This window comes from Ictidomys tridecemlineatus, chromosome 1 (assembly GCF_052094955.1).
Source record: "Ictidomys tridecemlineatus isolate mIctTri1 chromosome 1, mIctTri1.hap1, whole genome shotgun sequence".
Classification (NCBI taxonomy): domain Eukaryota; kingdom Metazoa; phylum Chordata; class Mammalia; order Rodentia; family Sciuridae; genus Ictidomys; species Ictidomys tridecemlineatus.
In genome coordinates, this window is record NC_135477.1 from 165,873,673 (window position 1) to 165,901,435 (window position 27,763).

A 27,763-nucleotide genomic window follows, 5' to 3' on the forward strand; every position below is an offset into this window, starting at 1 on the left:
TCCTGTAAAATTCAAAGTTCTGGCAACAGTAGGCCCACATTTGACAGCATAATAACTGCTTCATGCCAAAGAGCTGTTAGGCCCTCTGAAATAGGGCAGTGCCTTCCTATGCTCCAGGATCTCCCCTTAAATCCACTTCATTCATTTATGTTAACATGGTGAGCCCCTGCAGACATTCAAGTTTGCAATACCTGACATAAAAGGAACTTAGGATTTTGACATATGAATACACCAAAGAGATAATTCAAGACTATAGAAACAATATATGAGAAAGCTCAAATGCACAGGGGATCCAGTCAGTTACCTGGAGTAGTTAATATATTAAGAACAATAGGGAGGCACAAGTCTAGAAAGGTAGATTAATGTCATGGAGCCTAGGGTCTTCGGGTATGATATACATACCTATATTTCCCAAATAGAGAAAAACAACTCAGATACAACTACCAATTTAAGTACAATTTAGAAGTACTCATTCACTCAGTCACCTGCAATACCTTTTGCATTTCCACTATTTAACAAGCTCTGAAGATAAAGAAGTAATGTAAGGCAATTTCTGCCTCACTTGTTTCAAGGGCCTAATAAGAAAGACAACACAGCTCTTGTACAAACTTCATGTTTTTGTAGTTGAATAAATATGTATTTTTAAATATCTTTTCCTTATACTCTCTCCAGATTACAACCCAACTATTATATAATATACTATATGTAGTATGTAACATACATATTGTATAAACGTGATTCATGTAATAAAAGACTAAGGCAAAATATTATACACTGGTGATTCCTATTTTTTTATTTGTGCAACAAAGCTTTAATGAACACGTAGACTGTGCCAGACATTTAGGCGAGGCCAAAAAAGAATGGTTTTGTGATGTTTGTTTATATTATTACTGTCATTATTACACGGCTGTGCCATCCTGGTTCTCAATGGATTCATAATCTAGCAGCAGCGCGCACGCGCGCGCACACACAAGAATAAATAGTAGGTCCATGGAATTACACTATTTAATGTTTTTTCTAGTTTTTCCAGGTATTCTATGACAAGAGTGTTATTTTCAAAATTGTAAGAGAATGATTCCCAACTAGAAAGTTGATCCACATTTTTAAGAACTGCACACACGCATGTATATGCTGCCCCCGCCTCCACTACCCACATGGAGAGCGCCAAAGCTAAGAGCTAAGAGCCTGGCTCCGGAGTTCAAATTTCTTCTAACCCTGCCCAGAAGTAACTTTGCTTCTCTGCATCTCCGTTTCCTCGCCGGTCAAACGCGGCAGCGGCTCCTCTAAAGTCTCCACCACGCAGGGGAGGGGCCTGGAACAACGATGTCACCGAAGGGCTCGCAGGTTAACAGCTGCGGTCACTATTGGCGGCGGAGGCGGTAGTTTGCAACCTTACTATGGTTATGAATGTGGCTGCTCTGGATGGGCAGACAAGCTTTCTCCCTTCTTCCCACATCCAACTGCACGTCCCAAACCGGAGACGTGCTGTAAACACACGCTCCCAAGTTCTCCGACGCTGACGAGAGTCGCTCGCACTAACGCTGCGCTTCGCTAACCAAAGCCATTTCGGCGGCCCCCGCACCCCGCCGTGAGGCGTCCGCCGCCCGCCCTCGGGCCGCCTCCTCACCAGCCCCAGCGACCCCCGGGGGAGACCAAGCCCGGGACCCGACACTGCCTGCCTCAACCCGGAAAGCCCCGCGCCCAGCCCGCGGCCACCCTCACCGGAGCCACCGCCGCTGACTCGCCGCTCCTACTGCCCGGAAGTACTCCCTCGGCTCGGAGGCGGGCTCTCCTGCTTAAGAACACTTCCGGATCAAGCATCCGCTCAGGCGGAAGGCGCTCCGTTCGGGTTCGGTGAGTGAGGGGTCCGACCCGGTGGCTTCGAGGGAGGTGCTGGGGTCGCCGAGGAGTGAGTGGTTGCAGGTGCTTCGGGGTCAGATGTGAAGGAGTCTGGGACGCCCGCCCTTCTTTTGAAGGCCTGGCCTGGGTGCATGAGTTCGGCCACCGAAAATATTTACTGAGCGCCAAATACCTGCCTGCAGTGTCCTGGCGCCCGGGACACACTAGTAAATAGCAAAAGCCCCGCTGTCAAATCGCTGACATTTTGATGGGAGAAACAGAGCACACGCAAGTCAACAAACAGGGGCATCTAAGATGGTAGTAAGTGCTTTAAAGAAATTTAGGCAGGACGATGGAATGGAACGAAGGGAGCAATAAACCAAATGAAGGTCTAGGGTAGAGCATTCCAAGCAGAGGTAAGAGTAGGTACAGGGGCCATATAGTTGGAACAAACCTAGCCAAGTCAAGGAAGAGAAAAAAGGCCACAGCCTGGAGCAAAACGGGCAAGATGAGGAGGGAGGGAGATGAGGTCAAGGATTTAGGAACCAATTCTTGTGAGGCCTATGAGCCAGGGTAAGAGTTTCACTTCTATGTGGAATTCAATGGAAAATGATTGAAGGTTTCTAAGCAAAAGAGTGACATGCTCTGATTTATGTTCTCGCCCTCATCAGAAAGATGCAGCTCTTCATTTGCCCTTGAGCAGTGGGAATGCATGAAACCGTGGTTGATTGGCAGAACTAGAAATGCATGAAAAACATTTTATTATAAAGATGTGGAAAATTGGGCACCAGGCAGGGACTCGGCTTTTAAGGTCTTGGGCTGGAGCTGGAGCTCAGTGGCAGAATACTTGCCTAGCATGTGTGAGGCACTGGGTTCGATCCTCAGCACCACATAAAAAAGTAAATAAATAAAATAAAGGCATGCTGTCCATCTACAACAATAAAAAAAAAATTTAAAAAAAAAGAATCCAGGTCTTCCACCTGCACTTTAGTGCCTTCAGGATTATCTTAATGTCCAGATATAATAATTGCTCCTTTTAAGTCCTTCAGATATTTTCCTTTGCTTCTGGATGATGGTTCTTTAAATTTAGGTGCATCAGTATCATCTGGAACTTGTTAAAAAATTCCTACTCCAAATTGGGAAACAAGTAAATATCATATACATATAAAATGGAACGTTTCCTCTGATTTTTTTCTGTCGCAATGGAAAGTGAATAAAATTGGGATTACCTTATCTTGATAAATGGCTTAAGTGTACTAATCTTATCTTTAAAATATGAGTATTAATCTGGCACTGGTTGCAAAGATGTAGAACCCTTTTTAATAAATTGAGAATTATTAGTTAAAAAAAATGTCGGGGTGGGTTGTGGCTCATCAGTAGAGGGCTCACCTAGCATTTGTGAGGCACTGGGTTCAATCCTCAGGACCACATGAAAATAAATAAAATAAAGTTGTAGTTGTGTCCAACTACAACCAAAAAAAAGAAACTTTTTTAAGTGTTCCTGTCACTTATAACTGCAGTTATCAAACGTTTTAGCATTAGAATCCTTTTACACTTTTAAAACATATGGGGAACTTCAAAGAGTTGTTTGTATGTGTGTGTAAATTACAGCTATCAATATTTACCATTTTAGAAATCAAAACAACTTTTAAAGCATCTGTTTCCTTTTAAAATAATGAATTCATTACATAATAATATAATTAGCATTTTTATAAAGAATATTTTTCCAAAACAAATAAAAATATTGAGAATGGCTCTGTTTTACATTTTTACAAATTTCTTTAATGTCTGTCTTAGTAGGAGATAGCTAGATTCTCATTTCTTCTGCATTCTCTCAGAGTATCACTCATCACAAAGCCTCTGGAAAATCACATCATGTAGTGAGAATGAAATGAAAAAGGCAAATGTCCTAATACTACTACAAATACAGTTTTGACAAAGATCCAGGAACATCCAGCCAGGCATGGTGGCACACACAGGAGGATCATAAGTTTGAGGCCAGCCTCAAATTTAGCAAGGCCCTAAGCAACTTAGCAAGACCTTGTCTCAGAATTTAAAAAATTTTTAAAAAGTGGTTTAGGATGTGGCTCAGTAGTTAAGCACCCATGAGTTCAATGCCCCCCATCAAAAAGAAAAAAAAAGCCCCAAAGACACCCAAGAGTCCCTACACAACACTTCGAGAATTGTTAAATTATGATATTGTCATAAAAAAATATAGGATGTCATAAGAAACATAGGACAATCAAATATAAGATTGACTTAAATCACTAAAACTATATACACATTAAAAATGCAGATGTCCAATCTGGATGTTGCTAGTAAACACAGCTTCTCAGGAGGCTGAGGCAGGAGTTTTGAAGTTTGAGACCAGCCTCAGCAATGCAGCAAGACCCTAAGCAACTTAGCGAGATCCTGTCCCAAAATAAAAGGACTGGCAGTGTTTCTCAGTGGTTAAGCAGCCCTGGGTTCAATCCCCAGTATGAAAATATAAATATAGATAGATACATACATACATAGGGATGTCTAGATCCTTCCCGCTAGAGAAGTCAAGGTAGTAAGTCTGAGTAGAGCCAAGAATTCACATCTGTAGCAAGCACCACAAATTAATTTGAGGTAATAGATCTAAAAGTTGCAGTTTGAGAAACCAATTATAAGTCAAACTCTATCTAGAGTGTCCTGCCTACTGAATTTTTTTTTAAAAAAAAGCTGTGTTTCCTTGCCTTCAAATCTCTTTATTCACATTCCAGAGCCTGAAACTCTGGGATGTTAGTAAGAAATTTGCAGCAGACACATTTCTGACTGTAGAGTTGCTGAGTATCTGAACTCAAAATATTGAGCACTCAACACAGGCAATGGTCCTCTGCTAAAAACTGAGAAAGATTTCAGACTTATAGTCTTTTGAACAGAAAAAATAACTCTTAAAGAAAGGAAACTGCAGTAAGTCGTACAATAGAGTACTCTCAATGTTCTAGGAAATTGACAGCAAAAGAAATTTATCCAAAATAAAGAGGGTGAGGTATGAGTTTAGGTGAGAGGCTTCCTGAGTAAGATGAAATTAGATATGGTAGGGAGAGTAGAATTTTCACATGAAGAGATCAGTGGGGAAGGACAGAAACTTTTTAAGCAATAGGAATAACTAGAAGCAGAACTTAATATGAAAAATTATTTAGAGACTAGACCAAACATAGTTGTGACTTGGTGCCTAGACAAGAAAGCTGGAAAAATTAAAGGACAAGAGCAAAGAAAGAATAATAATCAGCCTCCAGATGTGGAAACTTAGGTCACAAGAGAACATCAGAGCTGATTAGTGATGGAGGTATAACTAAAGTCCCTACTTAATTTCTAAATCACTTTATTAATTCAGTGAACATTTTTGCTCATATATACACTGTTGGGCTCCTTCCCATCACTTCTGATGTGCCACCTGAATCTGTTTCTGAGAATTATGGATGCCAGTCTGGAATTTTTAGTTTATCTCATGTACCAAAGAAAAATCACTAATAGATTTTGAAATTGTCTGGACTTGCTTGGATTTGTCTTTAGAACCAATTCTGAGAAAGGCAGTATTTTACTATATCAGATGGATAAGATTGGACTTATGGAGATCCATTTAGAAATTAAAAGGATAGTGTGGTACCCAGATGAGATGAAAGGCCAGTGACCTAGGGCAAGGACAAAAAGACTTAATTGAAAAACATCTAGGAAGCAGAATAATTATGACACGTATTTATAATTTACTCACATCCATTCATCTAGTCTGTACAACTACCCTATAATAACCTTAGTCAGCAGCTGTGAAAATTAAGGCCTTTCAAACCCACAGCTTCACCCAGAGATAGAATCAGGTACTCTTGAGACCTGTTCTCATAACCACTGAGCCTTGTTCCTATAATTTTGGTATTAAAAAAATTGAAAGAATTATGTGCTATGGTTGAAGCTATGTATATATTGGAAAAATGGATCTGAGGCTAAGATACACTGAACTTAAGATACTGAAGGATGTTTCAGACTATAGAGAAAAAAGTTGGAGCAGAGAGATCCTCAGCCTGCCTCTCCATATTTTTGTCATTTGCCTGTAGGAGCATATTCAACAAATGTTTTTGTCAAGATACAAATTATGTTAGATATTACTGATATAATCCTAGGTTTAAAGCAAAACTCTAAGTAATGTAATCAATACAGAATACAGTCAATACAGAAGGTGTTTTTTAGTGTGCCAGAAAATATGTGGAGGTTTGAGCTGAAACTGCCCAAATGGCCAGTTATGAGGTGTGTTATAGCTCAAAGAAACTACTAGAAGTGTAAGGGCTATTTTAATTAGAAATGTGTAAGTAAATGGACCTCAAAATGGCCCGTTTCTGTTTTAATACTACTACCTTTAAATGTTACAGATCTCTATAACAATGCTTAAGTATAAGCAAAACAACTTTGTGTTTGTTTTTTGCAAAGGATAGAGTAGTGCTAACAATCTGCTCATCATTTGTTCTTTTTCTTCCTTGCCAATTCAAAATGCCACTTTGTCAATTTGTGTACTAGTTTGTAGGAACTCCTTCATTCTCCAAGTGTAACAGTGCTGGCAGAGAAGAGTAGATACACTGTAAATACAGCCTGGAACACATTTAACTATGGGGAATGAAGCATTAATATCCCAGTATAATTGGAGCAAAAAACAATACCATCTGGGTGCTGGTATTTTTCCCCTTTTGAGTTATCCTAGAACTATTTCTGCAAACAACAGTTTCCTCAGCCAACTTAGTATTGAGCCACTAGAACGGAAATCAGCCACATTACTTCCTTATTTACTTATGTTGAAAATTGGAACTGAATGGAAATATTTCTTCTCTCAGAAGTTGGCAGAAACAGCAACAAGGCAATCTGTTAGGGATGACAGCTACAGGCTCTTTCACTCTTTTTTAAAATAATATAGTCCATTTTCAGAATGGTTTTCTAGGGTAAACTCATCTACATTTGTGATTATTCATGATCCTGATAAAGCTTAACTTACATACCAAAAAGATGAAAAAGAAGTTGTATTTAGCTTGAGTGTCATACTTATCTGTTACATTCTTATTAATGCTGAAGAAAGGTAATATAGAATTCTACCTAGTAACTTCATCCAGGAGCACAATATAACCCTTTTTTATTATTCACAGGAAGATGACCCTTAATTTTCTTTTTTGAACTCTTTATTCTTCAGCTTCAAATGTCAGTTCCTGCATTGAGGATAGAAAGCATGATATATATTTTATACATACATATGTATATGTATGTATATGGAAATATATATATATATATATTTTATATGGAAGTTCCAAACTTAACAGTGGATTGCATTCCTAAAATTCATAAATTCCTCCTTTCTCTTTTATAGTTGCAGCACAATTATGCTTCTCTTCAGGACTTCTCACACTATCTTGTATCTAGTTAGTTATTTCTGCCCTTACCTCCCAAGCTAGTTTGTAAATTCCTGAGCATCCTTGTGGCACCTAATACTTAATCATGCACATTATGGGTCCCTGATTTAACTGATTTTTAAAGTCAAGCTGGAATTAGCAGAATAGTCATAGTTGTTCAGCTTTATCAGCACTGCTGTGGGGAGGGGAAAAATATAATTGTAGTTGATGGAGTTTTTGTTGCAAATAGTAGAAGCCTATTTAAGCTGGCTTAAGTAAAAAAGAAATTTAGTGTGAGAAAATAAGCCAAAGGTATCCAGATCCCAAAGATGATTTGTTTCTACTTCCTTTTTGCTTCTGTCACCTTGGACACACATCTTTACCAGTGTTTTCTCTCCCAACTGTTCAGTGGCCTCTTAACTGTCTATGGGTGAAGTTAACAGCAGAAGTTCTGTTTATTCGTGTCCATGGTGTCCATCTGAGGTGCCCAGTATTGACTGGACATATAAGGCTATCATCAGACCTTTCTTCTCTTGGCATGAAATCAGCATACCAGGCTGCTTCTACCACCTTTAGCCTAAGAACACTTTCAGGGTGTTTTACAAGATTTTTCTAGACCCAGTCTTGTAGGTTTCTTGGCACTTCTGGTAGAGACAAATGGCTGGGTGTGTATTAAACAAGAACAGCCAATGTTGGTCACATAGGCCATTCACCTGCCCAACCCCGGTATGTGAAGAGAAGTTAGAGATCATGATAAGGACTGCCTGGTAGCCACATACACAATTACTTTTTCAGTTAATTTTGCTGAAGTTAATGCATGTCCCCATTTGCTTCCTTGTTTGTATACTCAATCTTCATTTTTGCAGGGTATATTTTTTTAAGAAAATTGAATAAAGATGTTTATTTCTTTAAAAAAAAAAAAAGGAAAGGAAGTTACTGGAGCCAGGAAGTTGAATTCTGTCAGGAGCCAGCACAGCATGTGTGAATCACTCTTCCCTGCAATCCTTCCCCCTCTCTCTCCCTCAGCCCCTGTCTCTCCTCCCTTCTAGTAGCACTATCCCTAGTGTCCTATCCCTAGGCTTCTCCTTGTATGTGGTCCCCATGTACCTGCTTTAGCCCCTTGTATGCCTTCCTTTCTCAAATGACCCTAACCCACAATGTCTCAGTTCTAAATTTCAAGAACAAAGATTCTGATGAGCTTGGATGGACTTCCTCCTGGGCCCACGAAGAGAGAAGCAGGGCTCACAAAAGGAAACCATAGGCTGGGTAGATCACAAGGAAAGTTCTCCACCTCAAATTCAGAACACATAAAACTTAATCTAACATTGTGATTGAGACTCAAGCTCAGTTTGCAATACTTGTTTGAGCCATGTTATTGCAGAATATGTATTTGCAATGAGAAAAGGAAAAATGAAGTTTTAAGTTAAAAATTGAAATTCCATGATGGTAACCCCCAACCCCCACACCCACACACACAAGATATTTCAGTGGTTGTATGGTATGCTAAGTAAAAATTCAGGCATATATTTTAGCACAATATCTGAAAAAAAAACATCAGTAATAATAACTAGTGTGTATTCAGGTATTACTACTGCTAGACTTACATATAAACTCTTTCATTTAGATTTCATAATGTCCTGTGAAAATCCTATGAAAAGTACTATCATTTTTCCCACTAGAAGATGGGGGGGACTGAGGCACAGGGATTAAAAATTTATTAAAGTTACAAAGCCAGTTAGAGTGAGAGCCAGGATTCAAATCCAGAAAATCTGGCCTCAGAATCTAGTCTGAACCTCTGTGCTACCCTGCCTTTATCAGAGAGTTTGAGTTTTGCATTGTTCCAGGGTAATCTAAATTCAGAATAAAGTGTGACTGATTAATTCTATCTTACTAGGCATGTTCAAACCATCTGGAGCACCATTTGTCAGGGTTGTTGTGTAGGAAGTGAGGAAATATTATTAGTGGCCTCCATGCCATGCCAGTCTATGGACCTACTACTTCAGAATTACCCAGGGAGCTAATTGAAAACCATAAATTCTAAGGCCCAAACCCAGAGGTTGTTACCCACTAGGTCTGGAGTGAGATCCAGGATTCTCTATTTTTAACAAGCTCTCTAGGTAACTGTGATATTCATTTTAGTTTGTAAACTCTGAACTTGGTGATCTTTTATTCCCAGCATAATCTTATCTTCTGGGATGAGATAATAAATGAAGGCTTTAGGGGTTGGGAGTCAGTTTGAAGAATACCTTCAGGTAGGCACCTTTAAGGTCCTTTGAAGTTGTTGTCTGTTTTTTGTCTCAGGGAATATAATGGGGGCTAGTAAAACATGTCAGTTTGAATAGTTATGATCCCTGTTACACAACATTACTCAATTTATGAAGATCTATCACACATTTATCAAATTTAAACTAATCTTCATCAATAAATGTCTATTGACATGTGTTCATTATGACATGTAGTAGTAAAAAAATACAGAGTCCCTGTGTTTAAGGGGCTTGTGGGTGAGATGGGTAAACCATCTAGCAGTACAGAGCAGCATTACTAGCACTGGATGAGTACTGTGGATGTGGCATGCTCCAGGGGTCAGGGGGTGGTATGACTCCATGTGGAAAGAACAGCTAGCCTTCAAAGGAGGCTCAGGAAACCTACTTGAATAGGTTCTGTGCAGCAGAAATTCTGTGGCAAGCATTCTGTTTGTGAGGACACTGCTTGCCCAGAAGGAAGCTGTTCATCCTCCCAATGCTCCTGAATCTCACAGCAGGGAGAATGAGTCTATTTCCTTTACTTCCAGTTTCTTCCACACTAGCTGCCTTGATTGTAGGGGCATATTACCATAACTACAATGAGCTACCCCACTCCTGAACACTCAGTTCTTTGACTTCTTCATCACAAACAAGTAGCTCCTTTACTCGTGTTAGTCACTATAGTTCCCAAAATCCATCTCTTCCTTCACCATTATCCCAATATGTTCCCTTCCAGAATCAGACACCAAATGCAGCATTCTCTGGCCACCTGAAAGGTGGGTAATAAGATTTGCCTATCACCACTACAACTTGTAGTGACCCCTCTGCTATTTCCCCAGTGCCCTGGCCCTTAATCTGGAGCACTTCCAATCTTGATTTCTCATTATTCCTCAGGTCCTGTTGTGCAACTCACTTTCCCAGGGAGGCCTCCTGTAATGAGGTTTCCTTCATGTTAGGTCCTCTTGTAGTGTCCTATATTATCCCTTGGGTAGCCTTAAGTATACTTTGTATATATTTAGTTAGTGTCTATAGCTACTTCCAGACTGAGCTTTGTGAAGGCAGAGATGATGTCTGTAGGATAAGAGGGTGCTCACCAGATGTTACTAATATTCCTCTAATCTAAAACTCAGTGATAGGGAAAAGTAGGGAGGGAGAAGACCCTAGGATAAGGAATGAGGTGGTATTAGAATTTTTGTTCTGTTTGGTTTGGGTTTGGGATTCCCAACAAAGAGAGTAGGCCTCCAACTCAAAGTATCTTTGGAGGCTGATAACACTGCTTTGCTTTCCTTGTGCTTATTTGTAGAGTTATCCACAAAAGTGATAGAGAATTTCCTTTTAAAAAATAAATATATGATAATAAAATAATGAGTTGCTTTAAAGAAAAGGCATGATTAGTAATAACTTGGTGCCCACCCAAATGTAGCAAAAACAAGATTTTTAAAAATCATGGCAGTAGAAGGAACAAATGAATTTTTTAAAATCCTGTCTTAAATGAAGCCACAGGAACTTCTTACCAAAGTCTTGGGAAAGCCTATAGCACATTTCAGCATATTCACATAGCCTAGTGCTATTGAGAATCACTACTCTAGAATAAAGGGCAAAATCATGCCCATCAGTAGTTGTATATTTTGTGATGAGAAAGAACTTGGAGCTTACTTGTCATGTCCCTAGCACAGTGCCTGACTCACTGCCATCAGTCAAGAAATGTTATTTCCATTGTTTCTGCCTATTTCCCCTTCCTAAAAAGAAAAGACCAGGTTCTCATCTGGATTCTCCTCCTAACTTGCAGCATAATCTTAAGGAGCAAGTCACTATGAAGTTTATAGATTAGATAAAATCATTTACTAGGTTCCATCCAATGCCCAAGTGTTTTGTTTCCTTCAAAATCTAAAGGAGCAAGTCACTATAAAGTTTATAGTGAAGATAAAATCATTTACTAGGTTCCATCCAATGCCCAAGTCTTTTGTTTCCTTCATTGTCATTTTAGTGGGGTTTTTAAAATGAAGTGAAAATCAACACGTGTTTCATCTATCGTGTACAGCCAAAGTCTGAAGTTTTTTGTTTTATTCTAAATAGTCTATCCTTAAATTTTAAAGATTTAGAATATTATTTATAATTATTATTCAATCAGTTTTTCAAGGGCTTATAAAAAATTAAATGTCATTTACAACTTCCTGTAATTTAGACTTTGAGGAGCTTAATGGCAAAATACAATGATCCATTGCTTTTTATGTTCTGTGATCAAGCAGCCTTCATGTGAGTATAAAGGAGAGTAAATGTCATTTCTAAAACTAATTATCTTGGGCCTTTATGAGAAATAAAGCTAGGCATTTCATCTGTATTTTATAGAAGTATAAATTGAAATTTTTCTTTGAGAGTCTATGATTTAAAAGGGAAATCAAGTTAGGAAGATAATCATAAACACTAAAACTCTTAAGCTAGGTTTTTGTTTTGCTTTTTATTCATGATATTTTGTTCTTCTTCTGTCTAATATTTTTCCTCTGGAGTTTTTTATTTGCATTTCCACCAACTACACATTTAAAATGTCAGTTCTCCCCTTATCTAATTTTACTAGAGTTAGAGCTAGAAATTTGATATTCTTACAAACTACCTAATATACTATATTTTGTCTCTTAATACTGAAGAAACTATTAAAGGAAAATTCTTTTGTCTAGCATCTTTACCCAAGAGGGAGGTTCTATAGCCTCAGAAATCAGTATCTCTATTTATGTATAATGCAGTTAATACAGTTTCTTTCTAATAGGAAGACCAAAAAACTACCACACATATTCCTGCATTATTTATATGTAATATATGTATGTACTTGAATTACACAAATTTGGAGTTCTGTGGTTATGATTATGATGTACCATTTGATTTACATTATTGATATAACAACAGATGGTAATGGTGCAGGTTGAAATAAAAGATCGTTAAGCTAAATATTTTAGCTTTCATTGGCTCCCTGTTGCACAGAATTTGTCAGAGTAAAATAGAATCATGGCATTTCAGAACTGGAAGAGTCCTTAGAGATTACCTCATCCACTCCCTCATTTGACAGATGAGAAAACAGAATCCCAGAGAGAATGCTACTTGCCAAGGTCGTACAGCTTGTTAATAAGCAAAGCTAGGACCGGAATCTAGGTCTGCTCTTTCCCAATTCAGTGCATTTTTTACCAGTGAGATTTTTAGACGATTTTCTCTCTAATCACTCCCTGATGTCAGCACCAATTATTTTAATCAATTTCATGTCTGTTCATTTCTGAACATACTGAGCTTCACCCCATTATGAGTCTCAGTTGGTTAAACTTTATATTTGTCTTTCTTTTAGGTTGGTCTCCACTCACCTCTCTTTAATCTTGAAGATTTCAAAATATACTGGGATCTACCACTTTTTTGGAAAACTTTTCTACCAAGCAGTAAATCACCCACTGTGCTCTTATTATAGCATAGCAGCTTTTGAGTTTTCCGAGTCTAAACAAGGTTTTCTTTCATTTTCCCATGAAGCCACATAGTTGCTTATTCACTTTAGTGGTGATTATTATTGTGCCAGCTGCTTTTGTTGTGGAAGATGTGGACTTCAACCAAATGGCCCCACTGGGAGCAAATCAGAGTTCTTACAATGCATCATTTCTTCCAAGTTTTGAACTTGCAGCAGGTTCCCACTCAGGTGATAATGTCATCATAGCCAAAGAGGGAACTAGCATTTCAATTGAATGTCTTCTCACAGTTGATCACTATGAAGATGTCCGTTGGTACAACTCAAAAGGACAACAACTGGATGACAGAGGCAGAGGTAATTGTACCAAGCTGTAATTTAATCAAGTTTACTCATTTCCTATCCATTCTTCCTGGTTTCATGACATATTTAGCAAGAAATATAAAAGATGAGAAAGGGTGAATAACTTACAACTTTTGAAAAGCCTAAAGTGATAAACCTATCAAAAGGAGCAAAGTGCCAGAGACAGTGGTGCATACCTGTAATACCAGCAATTTGGGAAGCTGAGGTAAGAGGATCTCAAGTTTGAAGCCAGGCTCAGCACCATAACAAGACCCTGTCTCAAAAAATGAAAAAGACTGGAAATGTTGCTCAGTGGTAAAGCACCCCTGGGTTCAATCCCCAGTACCAAAAAAAAAAAAAAGAAAAAAAGTAATTATAATTATTAAACCAAAAGAAGAAAACCATGAAGCATAGTGTTAAATTTAAAAGGTATTCACATGATTGTAGTGAGCTGTTTTCCTTCCTCTTGGTGAGCTGGTTTTCTTCTTCACTAACAATAGACTACATGAGTATTGTTCTTACAGCTGTATAGAAAGTATTTGTTTAACTACAGGGGTACAGTTGCCTACACTGCGTTGTGAATAAACTACTGTAGTAGCCCCATGTGAATACATCAGGAAGGATTTTGGCTAGACCTACAAAAACAAAAATTTCTTGTTCCAGAATGAATTACTGTAAATGTTAGAGGAAATCCAGTATTTTTTTTTAAATGAGTTAAGTCATCCCTTTGTATCCCAGGAGATTGTATTCAGGAACCCCCTCAAGTACCAAAATCTGAATGTTAATTCCTAAACTAAGTCAAATTCCTTAACTAAAAAGGCCTAGTATTTGCATATAACCTGCACATATACTTTAATCATTTCTAGATTACTTGTAATAACTCATACAATTGCTCTATAAAATAGTTGTTTATTAAATGACAAGAAAAATCTGCACATGTTCAGTACAGATATAATTTTCCCCCAATTATTTTCACTTTGCAGTTGGTTGAATCCAGGAATATAGAACTCATGGATACTAGAGACCTACTATATAAATCTGTGCATAAAACTAGGAGCCCCTCTGAGCATTAGAAGGGTACTATGGAAATCTGTAAGCTTTTCCAGTTCTTTCTGTCACTCTCTCTCTTTATTTTTTTTTAACCTATTCTATACCTTATTTACTTGAAAGCAGGAGTTACTCAGTCTTAAAAATCACACAAACATGATAATTCGACTTAAATCTACTACTTTTTAACAGGTTTTTACTTAATTTTGCTGTTTGTGAACCAGCACTACCCAAAAAGAAAAAAAAAATAGAAGAAGAGTATATGCAGTATATATATATACTAAACATTTTAACCCCTTCTGCAGATTAAATAACTGGAATTAAAGGGTTTGAATTATTAGAAAGAACAGAGTATTTTTAATCAGTTTAATAAAAATATAGACCTATTAAATCAATGTGTATCTTGAATGTGATTTAGGGTTCTGTTTGTACCCACTGAACTAGACTCTTCTCCTCCCAGCTATCCTGAACAAACACATCTGAGATTTGAATTATTCAGTGTGATTGTTACAGACTGACTGCATAAACAAACCCTTAGGTTAGGACAAAACCAGCCAAGTGGAATGGCAGTTTCATTTTCCTATTTTCCCTTTACTTTGATGACTACTAACATCTATCATTGATGCTTTCAGCAGCAGCTCTGGAAAATTGTATTAAATTTTATGAATCTCAAGTGAGAGGAGTTTAAAGAGCATGTCAGTCTAGTATAAGGTTCATAAATCTTGAGCTATTATCAGCAAGTGAGCTAAAGAGTTTAGCTTGTGGTAGTAGTGCATTGGCTGATTAATGGAGTCTGTGTAGTTCATCACACCTTGGATTCAAAGGGTGTCCTTTTCATAGCTCCAAGTTCATAGAACAGAAGCTTTGGAATAATGGCTATGTTTCTAGCTATATATTTTCCTCTTTTACATTAGTGAAGTGATGACTCCTAAAAATAAATATAGCCATAGAATTTAGATTAGTTTTAATGATAAAAATGGTCACAATCCAAAGTGCTTGCTAATTTATTTGTAACTATTTTAGTGCATTATTTTAATAAAGAACCGTATAACCTCAGGGATAAAAGCAATTTTGAATGTTAATCAGGTGATACTTAACACACACTCACCCATTCTCCCCAAGACACCACCTGTAGTCATTGGGAAACTCACACAATCCAGGTTAGTCCATACATCTCAACTTTGAGTGGCTTTCTTGGTTAAGCCACATTATTAAAGGATGTGCAATCAGTGTAGATGCTCAATATGCTTTGTTGTGCATTTTTGTACTTTGCATAGGTGTTCCCTAAAGGGATATATCTTCATGCACGGACTAGAGGCAGCATATTGTAGGTTTAAAATAGAAGCATAGGCATTCTAAGGGCAGCTTGATTCTCTTTGCCAAGCTGCTCATTTACCCTGACTTGTGAGATATATCTTTTGGCTTGTGCTTCAGTTCCTTTTGCCAGAAAATCAAGATGTCATCATCGACATGCCATTCCTAAGAAAGCAAGTTAACATGTGCAAGGCATGCCAGATTAGCCAGTTAGCAATTGAATAAATGCATTAAGTTTTCAAGCTTTTTTAAAAATATAACTTTTTTATCTTGAACAAACATAGTTAAATAAAGAGAAGGAAGTAGCTGGGCGTGGTGGTACACACCTGTAATCCCAGCTACTTAGGAAACTGAGGCAGGAGGATCACAAGTTTAAAGCCAGCCTAGGCAACTTGGCAAGACCCTATCTCAGAATTTTTTTAAAAAAATATGAGAATATAGCTCACTTGTAGCACGCTTGCCTCGCATATGTGAGGCCTTGAGATTAATCCCCAATACAGGGGGAAAAAAGAATAAGAATAAAAATTATCTATAATCCATTATCCTGGAAATAACCATTGTTATGTTTCTGAGCATATCCTTCTAAAATATAGATAGCATAAAAAACATATAGAGGGCTGGGGTTGTGGCTCAGAGGTACAGTACTTGCTTAGCATGCATGAGGCACTGGATTTGATCCACAGCACCATATAAAAATAAAATAAAGGTATTCTGTCCACCTACAACTAAAAACTAAATAAATTTTTATAAAAGCATAGAAGTAGTGATTGTAGTATAGACACACCTTACATATAAACATCTTTTTAAAGAGTAATCATTTAATATTATTTGGACACATCTCTCTGCCTCAAAGATATTTTATGTCAAGCAGTGAAAAGGCAATGATGGCAATTATTAAAGTCTTGGTTTCTTTTTTGAAGTTCCAGATTAACTAATTCTAGCTCTGGATATAACAGTTTGCCCTTTTTATATGGTTTAAACAAATAGCAAAATCTAACAGTTAAAGTACTTTCATGAAGAAGTAGAACATTAATAAGGCAGTTGGCTTATTTAGTAATAATATTTATTATGCTGTAATTGTTTTCATTTCTGTTGGATTATCAGGTGGAAAATGGTTGGTTTCTGATAACTTCCTAAATATCACCAACATAGCCTTTGATGACCGTGGGCTCTACACATGCTTTATCTCCTCTCCGGTTCGTGCCTCCTACTCTGTCACCCTCCGAGTTATCTTCACCTCGGGAGACATGAGTATCTACTACATGATTGTGTGCCTGATTGCCTTTACAATCACTCTCATCTTGAATGTCACACGGCTGTGTATGATGAGCAGTCATCTCCGCAAGACTGAGAAGGCCATCAATGAGTTCTTCAGAACTGAAGGGGCTGAGAAACTTCAGAAGGCTTTTGAGATTGCAAAACGTATCCCCATCATCACCTCAGCCAAGACTCTGGAACTCGCCAAAGTCACTCAGTTTAAGACCATGGAGTTTGCTCGTTACATTGAGGAACTGGCAAGAAGTGTTCCTCTTCCACCCCTTATTTTAAACTGCCGGGCCTTTGTGGAGGAGATGTTTGAGGCTGTACGAGTGGATGACCCTGATGACATGGGAGAAAGAATTAAAGAGAGACCTGCCTTGGATGCTCAAGGTGGCATCTATGTCATTAACTCAGAGATGGGGCGGAGCAGTTCACCAGGAGGAGATTCAGATGATGGCTCTCTGAATGAACAAGGTCAAGAGATAGCAGTTCAGGTTTCTGTCCACCTTCAGTCAGAGACCAAAAGTATTGATACAGATTCTCAAGACAGCAATCATTTCATCCCACCTGATGATACAGGATCTGCAGAATCCAGCTCTAACTACAAAGATGGGGCCTATGAAAACTGTCAGCTGTGAGCTTTCCCAGTACCTACAAAAATAGCTCTCAGGAAAGGAGCTGTTTCTTGGAGGAAATAACATTTTTACCAAAAGATGACTGGGGTTTTCCCTTTATATTAAGCACATCAGAACATGAATTGCCAAAATCTTTGCAAAACATGCAGCACTTTCCTATCTGATATTTCTCAGTTATTTTTCCTTGATCTTGATTAACTGATGCATGTAAGATTGAAAGGCACCTGAGAGATAAGTATAATGGGAAAAGAACTGAATTAAATGTCCCATGGCTTCACTTCCATTGTCATATGTGACACTTGAGTTCTCAGTTTCCCATCAGTAAGATGAGGGATTTGCAGTAGATAAAAGTACCTTTAAATCATAAAAATCTTCATTGCATCACTAGATAAAACTTTCCCTAGACTTTTAGGTGCCCACCTTTTTTTTTTTTTTTTTTTCCAGAAAGCTGAGACTTTATGCTCTGGATTTCTATACCTGATGCCATCGTGTGGACATTTTCCAAATGTTCTGCCTTGTGGAGTACACGAGTGTATGTGCCACATTGAATCTTTTTACTGTTTCGCATGATGGTCATTATGCAGATATGAGGGAGCTTACTGCTCACTAGCAAATTACTCTCCATGAGTAAATTGATCCTTCTTGTGGCCATAGCATGTCTTTTTAACTTACTGAGACATCATTTAGTTCCTGGAGGCTGGCACTGATTTCCCAACTGGTCTCCCAAAGTGAGCAGTCTTTTCCTTAGAAATAATGTTTCCAATGCTTTTAGAATAAGAATAATATCAAATTGTCTATCTCTGATAAATCATGGATATTTCTTTTGAGAATTTCTCAGGCGTTCCCTTTTTAAAAGTTTTGGACTCAAAAAGTGGGTTCTGTTTGAGATCCCATTCAAGAACTTATATGCCTCTTTAGACCTCTGTCAACACTCTTGCCCTCTGTGGTCTTAAACATGGTGCTAAAGGTTGCATGCCTCCATATTTAGCTTATTTTGTTTGTATTTTATTGTTGATGTTTTTATTTTTGTGTATTTCAGATGTGTGATTTTGAGTTAAGTCTGTTTTTCTAGCCTTTCTAAGAAACATTTTACCTGATAAGATTAAAAAATTGTGTCTTGTGTGTTAACTATATTAAAACAGACAATCTAGACATAGAAGGAGAAAAATGATGAATGATGCCACCTGGTTCAAAACACTTAACATGGCATTTCTTGCCTAGCTAAGATCGGATATAACGGAACTGTAAATATTCTTCAGGATAATTTCTTCAGCTACAGGAAGCTTAGTGCCATATAATTTTAAGAACTTAGCAGTGGGGCTCCATTTGATGCTTCACGTTTCTTCATTTGGTTTCTGGTTATTGAAATATTACTTGAACTAGAAGCTTCTGAGGGAAATGTTCAGACAGGGTTTTATCATGATTTTAATTTAAGGTTTCAAACAGAAAGACAGGAAATTCAAAGTGTGACCAGTAGAACCCATGTCTCTCTTTGTCCAACTTAACCAAAAGTAATATATCTGCTCTGGATGGCATAAATGAATCAATGTGCAGCTTTATCAGATGGCATTATGGATAAAGATGATAATGCTGCCTTTTCTGTCTCTCTGGCTGTTTCCATGGAAACCTCCAGAGCCAAACAAAAGCTATCAATCAATTAGCCAAAGCTTACCTTGGCTCTTAGAGGTGTATTTCTTTAAGAATTATGTTTTTGTACGTTTGACTATGACAGCAAGGGCTTTTAAACATACCCTAGATTATGAAACACTTTTTCCTTTCCCACAATGTTTCTCTTGAAAATTAAAAAAAAAAATTAATGCTCCTTGTGTCAATCTCCTGAATATCACTCAGATCTTCAGATAGTACCTCCAACCCTGCCCTAATATACAAGTTCAGGATTTTTTTCATATATGTAACTTGTTACATTAAAGAGAGGGGTTTTATCCCAGATATTCTCAGAAAGGACATTAGTGTTTGGAACCCTAACATAAATACTCTTAATGATCAATGTCCTAGGAAACAACTTTGGAAAAATATAGCAAATACTGCAAAATATCTGTAAGTTTGCACAATTCTATGTAATAAATAAGTACAGGCTACTCCAGTGTATCCTGAATATATTATTTTAGAAATAAAATGTTGACCTAATTGGTAACAAAAGTAACTGGTTTACTTTGAATCTTCTAGGTTAGGGAACCATAAAGTAGGTCAAATCTTAATAGGAACTGGTATTACTTAGTAAAGCTATATTTCAAGAGGAAGAAAACCACACTTATTAATATTTTCTGTATCTAATCAAGTACTCTTCATGTGTAATTAGCAATGTGATCTTTTGTAAAATCCTTAACCTTTTGAACTTAAACTGCAGTCTCAAAGTCGTTAGATGGTAGCTGTGGTGTCATTATCTTTTTGTTTCACCTAATTTTATAGTTAGTTAAAAAAAAATGCCTATGCCCAACAAAATGTATTTAAAATAGTTCTATTCTCATTTATAAATTGTCATTTAATGAACTTTATTGTTCTTAAGAGATGAAACCAGAGCTTTGTGAAATAAATTTGCCAAAAATTAAAACTTAAACATTTATATAAATTCCCTGTCAACTGAAACCAGATGAGCATCCTCTGAGTTGACTTGTGCTTATAGGTGGTGTGATAACCACCTGTCCTCAAAGTTTTATCTGTTATGATGGTTTCATTCTTGAATCAGGCCCAATGAGCATTTATATTTCCTACTCACTACCTTGATATTTATAAATATCTTCCAACTTGCTGATCTGGGATGGTTGTGAGAAGGCTCCTAGCGGCTTCTTTGCTATCTGCATGCTGTTTTCCCTTCCATCTTCCAGCCACAGTGAGCTTGGTCCAGCCCTCTCTACATCCTGCATGTAGTTTCACCCTTGAGCAAACTTCCTTGGGTCCCAGAGTGGCACGAAAGTACTGCATGCTTGTTTTCTAGAGCCCAGCTAGTCATGGGTGCTACCCTTGTCTCTACACACCAGCAGTTGTAACTCAAGTGTATTGTATTTCCTGAGTCACTAGTAAGAGAACACAATCTTTTCTCATATAGGCCAGGAATGTTGAAAATGCTCAGCCTTGTACAGAAACTCCTAGATTCTCACTGTCATACTTTGCAAAAGTAAATGCCATTATTTGATATGATTCAGATGATGTTTAAATTCTCAGCATTTTAATAAATAGTTGCATTATAATTTTGTCTTTTTTAAGAAAAAGTCACACTTGAATGTAATTTATTAAATGCTCAATGGAGTATATTTCATTTGCCTAAAATCTATACAGTATCTTTCATTTTTGTGTGATGGAATTTGATGTTAATGATATTAAAGAGGAGTAAATTTGAATTCAATTTAAGATTCCGCTACAGCTATCCATTTCAATATTAAACATACTTACTAAGCATCGGTGTATTTTTAGTCTGTGAACCATATTGGTATGGGCATCCTGCCCACAACAATCCTTACACATAACAGGCTGTCCTTCCTGAGCCTAGACACTATGGTTGTCCTATTTTTGAAATATAGCATTCCTGGCAAAGGCAAGAGCCTGGGCAAAGGCTTAGAGATAAGAAGATTCAGTAACATGTTTCAGAGAGCATGTTAATTACTATGTAAAGTTTATGATGAGCTTTGGCAGCCAAGAGTCCCATAGGTGTGAAAGTTTGTAATAGGAAATGAGTATAGAAAAGCACAGGGTCTTAGGAGAAAGGCAAAGGGAGCAGGTGGGAGGTGAGACTCATTACTTAATGCCACCGACTCCTTAGAATGCAAATCCTGCCCCTGTCCTTCAGTGGCAAAGGATTGTTGGACTTTGCCACCCCTCACCATGTGTGATGGAATTTACTAGCCTTATAATCATGGACAAGTAATGACTCAGCCCTCTGGGCCTCTCTGGGCTTCAGTAAAATGGAGTTGGTAATACCTACTTCATAGAATTGACATGAGGATTAAATGTAGCAACATGTAAGAAAACAATTAGTTGTAAGGTGCGATATGGTATAAGGAGGTAGTAATAAGACCATATTCAACTGATGATTGGCATCATCTGTAGTGAACAAAAAAATTTCTCTACATCTCTTAGTTGTACGCCATAGAAACCTAATTGTGGTGACTTACCCAAATAAATTTATTTTCTCAATACAAAGTCCAGATATAAGCCATCCAAGGCTGGTGCAGTGGCTGAGTGGGCTTCTAGACTCCTCTCTACCTTTAGCATGTGGCTTTCATTCTCATGGTCACAGGATGTCTTAGGATGACTTTCCCTGGAAGGAGTTCCTGATACAAGGATTTTTCTTCAAGTAATTTATTTTGGAGGTGATACCAGAAAAGTAGGGGAAGTGAGGCTGGAAAGAGAAGAACGCCAATACAGGATGCATTAATGAGTAGGTTATTGCTACTAGTAACTGCAGCTAGTATCCATCCTTCCTGTTCCCCTGGAGGCCAGGAAGCTGGGATAGTTTTCCTTGGATTCTCATCTGGTATTAGTTAAGGTTGCTCTCAGGGTCAGTAACTCCCTAGTCTTCTTCTTGCCTTCCATCTACAGACTAAGGATGAGCCTGTAGCTGGCAAAAGCCCTCCCTAGAGAGTCACAGGGGCTTTCTGTTGGGATCCTGTGGTAAATATAGGAATGGTGAGTGTCAGGGAGCTGTGGGCAGAGCACTGATAGCACCTGCAACACATTCAATGTCGTATCTACACTCCACGAAGGGAGAAGGGAAGAAGGTCAAAGGACAAAAGACACGTAGCAGCTGAGTCTGTACCTTTTTTTTTTATCAAGAAAGCAATAGCTTTCCCAAAGCCTTACCCAACTTGGGCTCCTCAGCACCCCAGGACCAGGTTATGTGGCTACCTGCTATAGTCATGAGAAAATGCAAAGAGATAAGTGGTTATTTTTGACTGGATACATTGTTCTTAAATGAGTTTCCATTATTAAGAAAGGAGGAAAGAATACAAAGTGTAAGCAACAGATTGTGTGCAATGAGGTCATCACACACACACACACACACACACACACACACACCTACACACCTTAGGAGCAAAATATGATTCTATGCTGGATAAAAATGCAGCCATGTTCCTTGAGGATGATAACATGCATGAACAAAGTGAGAATCAAGCAATAAATCACAGTTTGTATCTTCAAACTATTGCTTATATTATTTGCAAATTTTCCACTGGCTTACACAACGGATGAGTTACAGGATTCTGCTGGAGCATAATTGGCTTATCTTACCCTATTTATTATTAAACAGATTTTTTAAGAGAATTTTTTAATATTTATTTTTTAGTTTTCAGCAGACACAACATCTTTGTTTGTATGTGGTGCTGAGGATCAAACCCGGGCCGCACGCATGCCAGGCGAGCACACTACCGCTTGAGCCACATCCCCAGCCCTTAAACAGATATTTACTGACCGCCCACCATATGCCACATGCTGTTCATGAGACAGAGACTGCACAGTGATCCAGAGTGGCACAGAGTACATCTTTAATTGGGTCAGAAAAACCTTTCCAACAAGGACATTGAGCCACTGGCCCAAATGATGAGTCTTGCCATGGAAGGATTCAAAGAAGGGTCACTCCAGGCAGAGGAAAGAGAAATGGCCATGTTGGCCTGTTGGGGAGATATAAGAAATAGGCCTGGGTGGTGGATAAGGGAGACAGAAAGCCAGGTAGAGTCAGGAATATGGGTAGAAGTCTTCAAATCTCACTTTTTTGTTTGTTTGTTTGTTTATTTTGGCTGATTCCAGGAAAGTATTTCTTAGAGGAAAAGAGGAGATATTAGAAGAACCTGATTTAGAAAAGGAGATTTACATATTGAAGGGAGTTTTTTCCTGAAGTCACCTGCAGCCAAAAAACAATTGTGCTAATATTCTTTAAGAAAATAAAGTCCTTCAAAGTCCCTTAAATTCCTATTGTGTTCTTGAGTTTTCATGTTTTTGCTGAAACTTATTGATTAAGAAAAAATAATTATATATATGTGTGTGTGTGTGTGTGTGTGTGTGTGTGTGTGTGTGTGTGTAAATACACATGTCACTCCATTTGCCTAGAGGATCCATGTCTGCTGCCAGTGTGCTTGTTCTTCTTGACAGTTGGGAACACTCTGCTTTGCCTTCCCACTCAGCTGTGTGAAAGGGAGGACTCAAGTGTCCTGAATAATGACATTTCAGCCCTCAAGGGGCCTTCTTCAGCTAGAAGAGCCACCCTCTGGGATGTTTTTTGTCCCTAAGCAGAAGGGAAGTGTATCCAAAGGAAATCCCCATGTGGTGTAGTTTTGCAGTGTGGATTTCATTGCTCTTTAAGAAACCGCAAGCAAACAGATCATTACTGAGGCTACTTCACTCACAGCCTCTTGACCCCTTGAACACCTAAGGGAGGCTCTTTTCATTCATTTTCTCAATCAATATTATACCTAAAACAGGGACACTACGGCAAGCAAAACCAGAGATGGTCTCTGCTCTTTGGAAACTTAGAGCCTGGGAGAAGACAGACCCAATTAAAATAGTCACAAAGACAGTGTATAGTTAAAAGCTCAGAAGACGGCTGAAGGGTCTATGAGGGCCTAGATCAAAGGAGCCCTGAACTGATTGGAGATGGGAAAGGTGATACTTGAAACAACAGACATTGCTTGAGGGCTTACTGTGTTCCTTTCCCTGAGCCAGGGGCTACAGATTAAAGTCACAGATCCTGCTTAAAATAAATCTAAAGACCAATTGAAAAAATAAGATGTTCTTGTAATTAACCACCTGAAAGAGACCATGTATCCTAAGTGCTAAATAGAGCCACACTAGATAATAAAGGCAGAAGTGCTGAAATATTGAAAAAAAAATTATTGTGTAAGCAGAGAATGGACAATACAGGTGGACTGGGTGAGATTTGAGCTACACATGGAAGGATGAGTACGACATGCCCAGGGAAGGCATTTTAATCTGATTGGGAGAAAGGAATCTTCAATAGTGACCTTTGTGCAAGCAAGAAAAAATAAATAGATCCAGGAATTTTTTAATTCCTTTCCCTGATTACAAAAAACGGAAAACAAAAATAAATAAATAAATTTAAAAAACAGTTTTTCCCTCTGCCATCGTCTCTCAATGAATGGCTCTACTCACACGTTCAAGCCAAAACCTTGCATCATCCTCAACTCTGCTTGCCTTATTCCCACATCCAGTAGGTCACTAAGTCCTATTGATCCACTTAAAAAATTTATATACCAAATCCATCAATTACTTTGCTTCCATGGACACCATCCTGGTGCAAGAGAGCCTCTTCTCTCACCTGTACTATCTGATGGCCACCACAGAGAGGCCTGCTTCCACTTATGTCCCCAGGTCATTCATTCTCCACACGGCCTGCAGAGTGAACTTTCAGAAGCATAAAGCACATGTGTTACTTTCTGCTAATTATCCAGTGGAATCGAGGAGAAAATTACCCTCTTAAAAGAAAAATTGTCTCTCAAGAAGAAAATTCTAAAAGAAATCCATATGCCTTGCCATGGCCCAGATTATGACCCTATGTGACCTGGCACTTTGCTTTGTATCTGAGTACATCTTCCGTCCCTGCTCTCCACCTCACTTATCACATCCCAGTCACATGAGCCTTGCTGTTCCTCTAACACACCAAGTCTGTTGTCACATCAAAACCTTTGGTCCTGCTTCTTACCTCTGCCTGGAATGATCTCCCAGAGGTTCCCTTCACAGGCTACTTCTTGGCATTCAGATCTTAGCTCAATTGTCACCATTTCAGAGAGGCCTCCCTGGCCACACTAAAATAGCTACTCCCAACATTGGGGTGGAATTAGGGTTAAGATTAAATAACCCTGTATTTCATGTCTCAATTAATTTCATCATAACATCCATCACTACTTGATTTTTTTTAAATTATTGGTTAGCTTGTCCATTTGTCTATTTCCCTCATCTAGAACATCAGCCGCATGGAAACAGAGCCCTTGTCCATCTTATTTCCCATTATGTTACTAGCAATTAAAACAGAGCTTGCCACAAATTGGCAATCACTAAATATTTGTAGCATCACCGATAAAGATGGATGGGTGAATCCTGATTGTGTGGGCTTAAGGAAGTCATTTAGCATATTTGCCTCAGTTTATCTCCTTCTCTGATGAAGATGAAGGTAATACACTACTTGGCTCTTACAGAATAAAAAGGAAGTGGTTGAGATAAATGTGAAGGTTGAATGCTTTACCAATTACAATGAGAAAAATATGGGACCCTATGGGCAGGGAGTCATCTGAAAGTAGCAATGGACAAACTAATATTTTCTTACTCAGGAACTTCCTGAGGACTAAGTCAGAGGGGGGGAAATAAAATGCACTCATTTGCAATATAAAAATTTATAAATGCAGTTGACATTAAATCAAAGTAGAGTAGCCATTTCTATGGCATCAATAGATATTTTGCTAAGTGATTTGTTGTTTCATGTAGTTAATACTCCCATTGTAATAAGACTTTTTTTCAGTTTAAACTTTTTAACGGACACAGTTTTCAAATATATTTCAGCACGACTTTCTCTGATTGTACAAGGAGCAGAGCCTTTCATCAATAACTTGGCAACATCATCATAAGCATATGGTGTTAAATTTGGACATGAAATAGTGTTACGCTCTAAAATGTATAGAACTATTGGGTTTACTGAGTTCTCTTATGTGTATTATATAGGTTTTTCTCTCTCATTTATTTAATCCACAACTATTTGTAGGTCACTTAGCACATGCTAAGCTAGCTCTGAGTATTATACTCAGAATGAAAAGCAAGATAGATGTGGTCCCTGCCTTCCTGGAGCCCAGAATCTTCTGGGGGAACACATGTCATGACCAATTAAGAACAAATGTGATGAGAGTCTCAAAGATCTACCCAAGGGAAGGTCACTGCAAAGAAATGGCCCTTAAGCCGATTCCTACAGAGGAGTTGTTGCTCGGGGAGAGAACATTCCTGGCAGATGGACATGTACATGCAAAGACCGGGAGAGCCAAGGTGCATTTGAGCAGCAAATAAGAACAACATGGCTCCTGATGATGCTGCGGAGTGAACCAGGGCCGGATTGCAGAGCCCCTGCAGAAGCACAAGCACCAAGTTCCAGAGTCACCTTGGCCACAATCTATAGACAAAGATAGTCCCTAAGGAACCCTCCCCTCTCTAGAATGCTGAGATGCATATACTGTAGCAAGAAGAAGGTTATAAGATAGACCCCACCACCACCTACTCACCAATGACCTTGAACAAGTTATTTAACTTCTTTGCATATCAGTTTTCCTGATGGTGAGAGCACTACCTCATCCGGTTGCTATGAGGCTAAAATGGTATTGAGAAAAAAAATCAGTAAATATTAGGATCATTCTGTGACTTTCTAGCTTTATATTTAATGGCTTACATCTTAGCCCACTAAAGGAAGAGAAAAAAAATGGAAATGAATGTTTCCTTAAGAGCAAAAGAGGCCCCTTTAAATTAAGAATTCATATTATTAAATATTGTATTTTTCTGTATCCTCTTGAGACTTTGTAACATTTTGGGAAACATCTTGAGCTTCCATCTGCCCAACATTTTGTGCTCTGGAATATCTTTATCAGCTTCTGAATATGTTCAGTGCTACTATCTCCAGTCTATTCTGAGCACATTAACCAGAGCTTTCATGTATCCATATAAATTCTGCTAAAAGCCAACTTTTCTTACTATTTGAGCATCAATGCAGAAATAAGCTTCCATGGTTTCTTTGTGGTCTCTTTGCAGACTCCAGGGGTGTTAATAACAAGTCACAAGCCCTCTATTTTCTTATTATTTTTAAATAACTGGGTTTAAAATTATAAGTTTAATACATGAATATTGTTTAAAATATGAAAAGTCATGGGAGGTCTGTAGGTTAAGAAAGAAACAATCTTTTCTTTGCCTCCTACTTCCTGTTCCTCATTTATACTCCCTGTATATTAGCAGTATTTTATACATTCTTGAAGAAATTTTCTCCTCCTGTCTTTTCCTTTCTTTCTCTACATAGTCCCCCAAATTGTCTTTATTTTCCACAAGTATTGTACCATCTTTCCCATCTCCCTTCCTATTTTTGTTTTATTTAATTGTGTATGTTTTGCACAAAGGAAACCATATTTTCAGATCCTATATCTTGAACATTTTTCCATACCAGTATTTATAGATCTGCCTTATTCCTTTGAGTGGCTTTCTGTCTTTCTATTAACGGAGTGTATCCTTTGACTAGCCCCTGTCGACGGACATTTT

At 38.1% G+C, this 27,763-nt stretch overlaps 2 protein-coding genes across 3 annotated transcripts in view; one reads left to right on the top strand and one right to left on the bottom strand.

Annotated features, from left to right (window-relative positions):
• Fam114a2 (family with sequence similarity 114 member A2) overlaps positions 1 to 1,834 on the bottom strand; it is a 32,468-nt gene extending 30,634 nt beyond the window's left edge. The window contains exon 1 of the mRNA XM_078051368.1: positions 1,723 to 1,834. The gene's annotated coding sequence lies outside the window, so the exon portion shown is untranslated. The remainder of the gene's footprint in view (positions 1 to 1,722) is intronic.
• On the top strand, positions 1,700 to 20,929 carry Mfap3 (microfibril associated protein 3). 2 transcript variants are annotated; one of them, XM_005325464.5, is made up of 3 exons: positions 1,700 to 1,854; positions 12,807 to 13,271; positions 16,722 to 20,929. In XM_005325464.5, exons 2-3 carry the CDS (start codon positions 12,977 to 12,979, stop codon positions 17,513 to 17,515), a joined length of 1,089 nt encoding a protein of 362 aa, XP_005325521.1. In that variant the 5' UTR covers positions 1,700 to 1,854; positions 12,807 to 12,976; the 3' UTR covers positions 17,516 to 20,929. The 2 variants fall into 2 exon arrangements, with proteins under 2 accessions (XP_005325521.1, XP_077907512.1); XM_078051386.1 differs by lacking the exons at positions 1,700 to 1,854; positions 12,807 to 13,271 and adding an exon at positions 13,283 to 13,725.
• The last annotated feature ends 6,834 nt before the right edge of the window (positions 20,930 to 27,763 follow it).